Source organism: Paroedura picta, chromosome 6, assembly GCF_049243985.1.
Source record: "Paroedura picta isolate Pp20150507F chromosome 6, Ppicta_v3.0, whole genome shotgun sequence".
Lineage (NCBI taxonomy): Eukaryota > Metazoa > Chordata > Lepidosauria > Squamata > Gekkonidae > Paroedura > Paroedura picta.
Window position 1 is genome coordinate 15,781,130 of NC_135374.1, and position 8,942 is coordinate 15,790,071.

At 50.8% G+C, this 8,942-nt stretch overlaps 1 protein-coding gene and 1 long non-coding RNA gene across 2 annotated transcripts; one reads left to right on the forward strand and one right to left on the reverse strand.

Moving 5' to 3' along the window:
- Window positions 1-3,734: 3,734 nt before the first annotated feature.
- LOC143840605 (uncharacterized) lies at window positions 3,735-4,265 on the forward strand. Its single transcript, XR_013232254.1, has 3 exons — window positions 3,735-3,824; window positions 3,944-4,063; window positions 4,195-4,265. It is a non-coding gene; the product is annotated as an uncharacterized LOC143840605 (long non-coding RNA).
- Window positions 4,266-4,712: 447 nt separating this feature from the next.
- Window positions 4,713-8,187, reverse strand: LOC143839461 (uncharacterized). Its single transcript, XM_077341506.1, has 4 exons — window positions 6,286-8,187; window positions 5,824-5,907; window positions 5,561-5,644; window positions 4,713-5,281 (listed from the first exon to the last, which is right to left on the reverse strand). Exons 1-4 carry the CDS (start codon window positions 6,905-6,907, stop codon window positions 4,782-4,784), a joined length of 1,290 nt encoding a protein of 429 aa, XP_077197621.1. The 5' UTR covers window positions 6,908-8,187; the 3' UTR covers window positions 4,713-4,781.
- Between the last annotated feature and the right edge of the window lie 755 nt (window positions 8,188-8,942).

The following is an 8,942-nucleotide window of genomic DNA, read 5'->3' on the forward strand; positions in this document are numbered from 1 at the left end:
ATGGTGAACCATCATATGAAATGAATACATATATTTATTAAAGGGATAAACAGACTTTATTGCTCAGCCATTTACTGATTTCCCCCCCCCCCGGCTTCTCCGTCTCCAGGTGAGGCCTGAAGATCTCCCAGAGTTCCAGCTGATCTCTAAACTGCAGAGATCAGTTTCCTTGGAGAAAATGGCCACTTTGGGGGGGGGGGCTGGACTCAGGATTACGATCCTGCCTCAGACCTCAAGCTCAGTCCTCGGCAGGTCTACAGACACAACAGTGAACACTCTAGCTGACAGGGGTAGTCAAACTGCAGCCCTCCAGATGTCCATGGACTACAATTCCCATGAGCCCCTGCCAGCATTGGCAGGGGCTCATGGGAATTGTAGTCCATGGACATCTGGAGGGCTGCAGTTTGACTACCCCTGCTCTAGCCAAACATGCTAGAGTGGAAAAGCGTGAAATGGTTCTGTGCATCATCCCACTTAAAAACAAGCAACACCCACTTAAAAACAGCATCAGCGCCTCCATGCATCAAGCTTAATTTATTACACTGCACTATATACTGCACTGTGTGAAATTAAGACCCATGATATGCTGCTTACTAGGCTCTTTTGTTTGGCTTTTTCAAGAATTTCCATTGATATCTCCTTCAACCGCATTCTGGAGAGCAATCATTTGGGAGAGGAAGGTTTTCCAACTAAGGAGACAAAGAAGAGTTGGCTTTTATACCCCGCTTTTCACTACCAGAAAGAGTCTCAAAGTGGTTTACAATCGCTTTCCCTTTCTCTCCTCACAACAGACACCCTATGAGGGAGGTGGGGCTGAGAGAACTCTGACAGAACTGCTCTGTGAGAATAGCTTGGTCAAGACACTGGGCCATTTCGCACAGAGCTCAAAGTTGCTATTTGGTTGCCGTTTGTGAAAGCGCTACTTCAAGTAGCGAAATGTAACTAGCCGTGCCCGTAACGCACAGCTGCGGTTTTTGCGGAATTTGGCACTTTCACTTCTCGCCACTTTCGTAACCCACAGGCTTCCGGTTCTCCGTCTTATCGCTACAAAGGAGGTCCCTTTTTAGCGCTTCTGGCCTCCCGTGCCCGTCAATCAAACTGCAGGCACACCTTTGACCTCGACCCTAAAGCCGAACTTGTCGGGGTTCCCTTTTTTTTTAAAAAACCCAGGAAACCCCGTAGCAACGCGTTATCGTCCAATCATTGGCGCCCTTGGAACGTGTTTTCTATTGTTTTCTAGGAACCAGATGCATTGACATGTTTGATTGGTTAATCCCCGCCCACAGTACACGCCCACAGGTTACCTGCTTATATGCACCTGGGCAGACACGCGGTCGGCCTCACTCTTTTGTTTGCGTAGCCTACTGCCCGCAGCACAGGTCAACGTTGCAATGGAGAGGCTTATTTTTCAATTGCTGGCTTACATGCTCGCGGTGGTCCAGCGCATGAATACCGCCTTGTCGCGTCGGACGTATGCTATCGCGGAGTACCGAGAACGGGTGGCCGGAACGCTGACCAGCAGCAGAAGACGTTCTGTAAGGGTAACCATGGCGGCCAAGAAACGCTGGCAAGCTCTGGCAGAGGTCCGGTTCCCCCCCCGGTTCTGGGTGGACGAACGATCCTCTGACTGGTGGGAGAATTTTGTGTGGACTCGCTGGGATGATGACCACTGGATTGCCAACTTCAGGATGTCGAGGGGGACATTTTTTGAACTCGTGGAGGCTCTACGTGGACGCATGGAGAGGCAAGTCACTGGCATGCGGCGCCCCGTTCCAGTTGAAAAAAGGGTGGCTGCCGCATTGTGGTACTTGGCCACCCCTCAGTACTTCCGGACAGTAGCCCAGCAATTCGGACTCGGAGTCACTACGGTTGGCGATATCCTTAAGGAGTTCTGCCTCGCCATGGAGGCGGAATTGTTCAGCAAAGTCGTGTGCCTCGGAGACCGGCTTGGAGCGGTGAGTGTCATTCCATCCCCTTTGCCCTTTAAATTTTTTTTCTTGTTTGACAGGTCAGCAACGAAGACGCGATACACCCCACGCTGACATGCCATGGCTTATATTCTTTTCTTTCCCTTATTCCAGAGTATGGACGGGTTTGCCAGGCTTGGATTCCCGCATTGTTTTGCGGCCGTCGATGGAAGCCACATCCCTATCCGTGCCCCCGGGGGAAGCATAAAAGAGTACGGGAACAGGAAGGACTTTTGCTCTGTTCTCCTGCAAGGAACAGTGGACTTCTCCGGCCGGTTTATCGATGCCGAGGTGGGGTGGAGTGGCAGGAGGCATGATGCCCTTGTTTTCAGGGAATCCAACCTCAGGAAAGCCATGGACGAAGGGGTCTTTGTTCCAGGAAACCCCACCGCCACCATTGAGGGCGTGCGTGTGCCGGCGTTGGTCCTCGGGGACGGAGCCTACCCATTACGACGCTGGCTCATGACTCCCTACAAGCGGCCAAGGACGGACGTGCAGAGCCACTACAACCTCAGTCACTCCCGGGCAAGGAATGTAGTGGAGCGTGCCTTTGGACGTTTGAAGTCACGGTTCCGTTGTTTAATGTCACGACTCCATGTACATATTGACAATGTGACTCCGCTGATAATCGCATGTGTGATTTTGCACAACATATGCGAGGACAAGGGACATAACATCCCCTTCCCTGAGGACGAACCTGAACCTGTAGTCCTTCAGGATACACAGGACATCCCTGAAGCAAGGAGAAAAAGGATATATGCTGAGGGGTGCAAGGTTCGGGACGCCATAGCCACCCACATCTACAGAAACAGGAGGCGTGTTTAATTGTTTTTCCTACTCTGTTGTTGAATAAAGTTTTGTGTTCTTTGTTTAACCTTGTCTTGTGCGGTTTGTGTACTTTGCCAGCAAAAAAACGGGGATTCTCTGGTCCAAAAGCACTTTGACAGCCCTAAATGCTAACTCCCCACTGAAATTGACAAACACAATACGGAAGCGCTGAATGGGGAAAGTTCGGGGAGGCGGGTAGCCAGGAAGTATTGGCGACCCCTGTCAAACCGGAGGATCAATCCACTCATGTTCCAAGGAATAATTTTATTGGTGGGCAGCTTTGATACATTTAAAAAACGGGGTGGTCGATCGGAGCAACGCACGTTCGTTCCCTAACCGTCATTCCGAAGATGCCGAAGCCACGGAAGGGCTCCTTCTGGCAGCGCGCCGAGGCTGAGGCACTTCTGGAGCTGGTGCTACAATCAAAAAGTGTTGGCCGCCTAATGGCCAGCACCCATTGCCACACCAAGGGTGCCTACCTGGTGTTGGCTTCAAAGCTGAGGGAGAGGGGCTATGTCCGGACCTGGGAGCAGGTCCGGACAAAATTCAAGCGCCTTAAGCTGGACTTCCTAAACAGTCTGGAACAGTGGGGGGGGGATCCCGCAGCCAAGTGGGAGGACGGTCTTCCACGACCAGATGGTGAAAATATGGGAGAAGGCTGGGAAGCCCCCCCTGGACATGAGGAGGCATATGGGTGAGTGCTGCCCTCGTTGTGTTTTGCCCTTAAACATGCATGGAATGACTAGCTGCCTCTTTCCCCTACTGTCCCCAATGAAATTCGAGAAAGTATTTAGATGCTGTCAACCCCCTCAGACTTAGCCAGCCAGTACTGTAGAACCACTTTGGTTATGCGCTTAGACTCTAACTGTGGTGTGTCCACCAGCTGTGTTTCATCTCTGTTTTGTGTGCTTTTAATTATGATTTGTCTTTTTCTTTGCCCAGCCACACAATCACCATCCAAGCTGGCAACAGCACCTGAGCGTGAGGAGGGGGAGGAAGAGGGACCTTCCACCTCGGGACAGGCTGCAGGTGAGAGTTTTATGTCTGTGAGGGAGACCCATGTGTGTGTACCCACACGGAGCCATATGGGAGCCTGATGTGATGCTTCCTTTTGGAGTGTGATCAAATTCTTTGTTTGATTTCTATAGCTGAAACTGTGGAGGCAAGGCTGCGTGCCATGGAGGCCAGAGTTACTTCCCTGGAGGCTCAAGTGGCGGAGCTGAAAGGGGAGATTGAGCAGCACAGGCAACAGAGGGAGGCGGAAGAGCGTAGGTTATGTTCCCCACTGCCCAACTCTTCTCACACTGTGGCTAAGGCCACTTAAAAGTGTATGCATGTAAACTAAAGAAATTTGAAAATATGTGTGGTACTAATGTGTACTTTTTCTCCCTCCCCACAGTTAAGAAGAAGGAGGACGAAGAGCTCTTCCGGCGCAAAGTTAGGGGGACCGTGGGACGGCTGTGCAGGAGAGTTAGGGCGATGGAAGGGGCTGGGGAGGGGAGCGGTGGGACCTGAGTTTTGTTTCCTGTTTGTGTTTTGGGGTAGGGGTTGGGGGGGGGGCTCCAAGTTTCATTCCCCAATGTTTTTCCCCTGTTAAATGTATACTTTTGTTAAAAAAAATTGGTTTTCCAGGGGGGTGGGGGGTGGTGGTGCTGGTGGGGCTCCAAGTTTCATTCCCTAATGTTTTTCCCCTGTTAAAATGTTTTTTAAAATAAAATGTTATTGCAAATTTTATAACAAGACTCCAGTGTGACTTCTTAAACTCGCACATATTTAACCCCACACCACACTCCTAAAACTCCTTGAACTAACACCCCTCCAACCTCCAACCCACACAGCAGTACCACAATATACACAATCACTAGAGAGGCCGCTTTCAGCCTTGCAGATTCTACAGTAGGGTACACAGAGACAGAGTCAAAAATATAAACTTTATTCAACAAACAACAAAACACAGATAACATGAAATAGAAAAAGTGGGCAAAACTAGGAGGGGGAGTACTTGTCTGCTGGTTTTATTTTTCTCTTTCCGAGAATAGTCCTCCTTCTTGTTTGGGTGGAGGCATTCTGAGAGGGAGTCGGTGGGGTGGGTGCTGGAAGTGGTGGTGTTGGTGTGGGTGGTGGTGGGGGGGCGATTTGTGGAGGGTAGGCCCTTTCCATGACCGCTACAGCCCTCTCCATGAGTCTCCTTATCAGACGCACCTCCTCCACGCCTTCGCGTAGGATTTGGTTTGTCTCTCTAAGGACTGCCCTCAATTTTCTCCCCTCCTGGGCAATGAGTGTGAGCATGGCTTGGTCAGCGGCCGCGGCACGCCGTGACTCCTCATAGCAGTGCTCAAGGAGCCTCTCTCCCACGCTTGTCAAGACGGAGACGCGCCTCAGCCTGCCGCGTTCCCTCGTAAGCCTCTCCTCTGCTGGGAGCGCACCTCTAGGTGGTGGGCTGCCTGGAGCCAGGGGTGGTTCCTCCTCCTCATCTGAAAGAACCTCTGTTGGCAAAAAATGAGAAACAAAACTGTTAGTAACATCCAAAAAGTCAAAACACACCATGGTGGACATGGTGTTCTTTTTTGTCCCCGTGTTTTCCTGCCAAGAATTTAAACAATCCCCGGCGAGCACATGGCTATTGTTTGTTTGCCCATGGTGTGCTTTTACTTTTGCCTACTTGCACAGCAGGACTCTCAACAATTAAAAGGGAGCACATGGTTAGTGCCTAGCGACATTGTCCTGCAGCTATGGCTCGAAGGGAACAGGTCATGCACGCTCACCATCTTGAATCTGTATCCGCCTGCGCCGGGCAGGAGGTCCAAGCACCCTAGGCTGTTCCTCCTCCTGTGTTCCGGGTATGAAATCTGCAAAAAAAGGAAAAAAAACAGATCTAGGACCAAAGGGTGGCAAAGCCAGCTTCAAAGCCTACACCAGCAACGCAGAGGGACTCTCTTCTTTCTCTTAGCAGTGCTGCTGCCCTGCACAAACAGAAAAGCACAAAGCAGTTAAAACAGCCCCCCCCCCTATTTTTACTAATACCTACCAATGTTAGTTGATGCCCCCGAATCACTATCCACGTCAGGTGCTGCTGGAGACTCTAGGGGCCCCGTCCCTGGCAACTGTGTCTCTGTGGACAAGAGCAGAAAATAGTGAAAAACGAGCAAGCATACACCATGAACCACAAAGCAAGCTCCCAAAGTTGTGAGCCAAAGTACTGCAGAAGGCCTATGGGCGAGGCATGCTGCAAATATTTTGGGGCTGTTGGTTAAACATGACCGTTTCAAATACTAACCACATCAAGCACTCCACAGCCAACCATCTTAATAAATCTTTTAAAAATTAAAATTAAATTATAAAATCAAAACCGTTTCAAATAGTAACCACAGCAAGCTCTCCACAGCCTACCGTATTATGCGTTGCAACGAACACACGAGAAAACGATGCCCAAACGTCAGAACACACATTTGCTTAAAAGGAAATATAAAATAAAAAGAAAATCACTTACCGGAGGCAAGGGGCGTTTGCTCAGGAGCCTCCTCTGGCTCCCCAGGAACGATGGCGATCAGGTCCAGCGTTACCGATTCCGCGGCTCGTTGCTGGACGGGGGGTGGAGGGCGAAAGCTGGAGGAGGTTCCCTCGCCGGGATCCTCCTCAGCGGGTGGTTCCTCGACCGGGGCAGCCGGCTTCCGAACCACCTTAAGGCTCCGGCCGACGCGCTTCGGCCTGCCGGATCCTTCCCCGTCCCCGTACAGCTGGCGCTGCTCCTCGAAGTAGGGGCAGGTCACCTTTTCGTTGCCGGAACCCTTGTTATGGTTCACGGCTCTCATGTACTCTGCCCTCATTGTCTTGGTCTTCGACCGGCATTCAAGGCCGGTCCTGTTGTGGCCCAGGGCGCGCATCTTAATAGCCACTTGTTCAAAAACCTCCCTATTCCTGTGGGAGGACTGGAACGCGTCCTGGATTTTCTCCTCCGAGAAAATCCCGATCAGGTCCCTGATCTCCGCGTCCCTCCAAGTTGGGCCACGGCCGGTTGCAGGGACGGACGAGGCTTGAGAAGACGATTCCATGTTGCTTTTGCTAGTAGCTGAGCAAAATGGTGGTGGGAGGTGCAGGGTGCAACGGATCATATACCTTCCCGCACACAAAGACAAAGGGACTAGCCGGCTCCTGATTGGTGGAGGGCAGCAGGGGACACGCACATTGGCCACATCAGGTCACATGTCACGTTCAAAACTCCTCGCGCGGGAACAGGATCTGCTCCTAATGGCCAGATTGGCGCCCTTGTTGTTTGACTTAACGCATGCGCGTATTCGTTTACACGCGAGAAGAGCAGTTTGAACATGCAGCGGGAGCCATTTTAGGAAAATGTCCGCCATTACACAAACGCATGCCGGTGTTCAACCGAGAGCAAGTGCGGCAGTACTCGGCAGTTCCCCAATAATATTCACCAGCCACAGCATAAATCAACCAAACATGACATGTAACTGGCGTACGTTCGTTGGCACGCTCAGAGGAATGTTTTTTAAAATGAACGGGGGACGGCGACTCCGCTTGCCGGAGGTCTAGCCGCCAATGGAAGGGGTTGTCCGCACCCAAGCACAAGCACGCACCGGGAACCACACAAAGACCCACTACACATAAGCCGCCCCTCATGATATCACCTCGAATCATGTCTATTGAACCCCTGTAAGCTAAGCAGGAGACTGCGAGCGGCGACCGTTCGTTGGCACGCTCAGAGGAAAATTTTTTAAAATGAACGGGGGACGGCAACTCCGCTTGCCGGAGGTCTAGCCGCCAATGGAAGGGGTTGTCCGCACCCAAGCACAAGCACGCACTGGGAACCACACAAAGACCCACTACACATAAGCCGCCCCTCATGAAATCACCACGAATCACGTCTATTGAACCCCTCTAAGCTAAGCAGGAGACTGCGAGCGGCGAATGTTCGTTGGCACGCTCAGAGGAAAATTTTTTAAAATGCTCCCTGTACGTTGACTCCGCTAGGACTGGCCGATGGTAGACGGGGTTTTAAGCTTTGGGCAAATTTTGGGAACGTGACGGTGTGTGCCACTGTGCTTGTGAAAAACTCTTGTGGTGTCCGGGCAGAATTTCCGAAAGTGATCGTGCTTGAAAGCCAGTCGCTGTCCCGTTGCCTCGTAGATCCCCGCTCGCTCGGAGAAAAAAAAAATGGCGAACAGTTCGCCGGAAGTTTGGAGGACAGGCTCGGGAGGAGGGACTTTGAAGAACCCGCAACAATGGTAACGCACAGGTCTTTAGCGCTACTGTTGCAGATTGGTTGCAGGAGTGTATCGCTATCCGGAGGGTGAATCCAGTTTTCTGGATTCCCCTAGAAGCGCTACAACGAAGCGCTTTTTGCGGGTCGGTTTCAGGATTGTTGCAGATTGTTTACGACGTCGTGCGTTATGGCAAATTAGTAGCGTTTTCAATCAGCAACCATTGTGCTATTTTTAAGCCGTGGGAAATGCCCCACTATATCAAGCTGAAGGGAAGGGGCTTCACTTCCTAAACTCTACTTTTGGTCAGACTTTCATGTAAAGCCCCAAGAAAACACTTAACATTTTAATAGGGCTTCTTAGTGGAGAAATAGAGAAGGACAAACAAACAAATAACTTTCAAGTAGGAAACTTGGGCGGCCCTGGAGTTACCATAAAACCTCGTGCCATGCACTAATTCTGCTAGTTGATTCCAACAGAAGTGCTATTTTTGTTGCATTTAGCAACTTTATGCAACGTTTTCCAAAAATTAGTTCAGGGCAGAAGGGGAACCAGGAGAATACGTGCCCTGAAAGGTGGCGTTGCTAGCATGAGGAGGGAGAAAGGGGGGAAAGTCTAAGATTTTTTTTTTAATCAAACATGCAGACACAAATATCCCAACCTCAGGGCTGAAGGGGGTTGTAAGTGTAGACAGTTGGGTCAGCAACGCAAGTCTAGTTTTCACAAGAGGCAGATGTGACAGGAAACCTGTTTCCAGAACGTTCCGTTCCAGACGGCAGGTAACCTCCAGTCAAAAGAGATCAGTTCCCCTGGAGAAAAGGGCAGCTTCAGAGGGGGGCCTGTGTGGAATCTCATTATAGAATCATAGAATCACAGAATCATAGAGTTGGAAGGGGCCATACAGGCCATCCGGCACAATCCTGGTAAT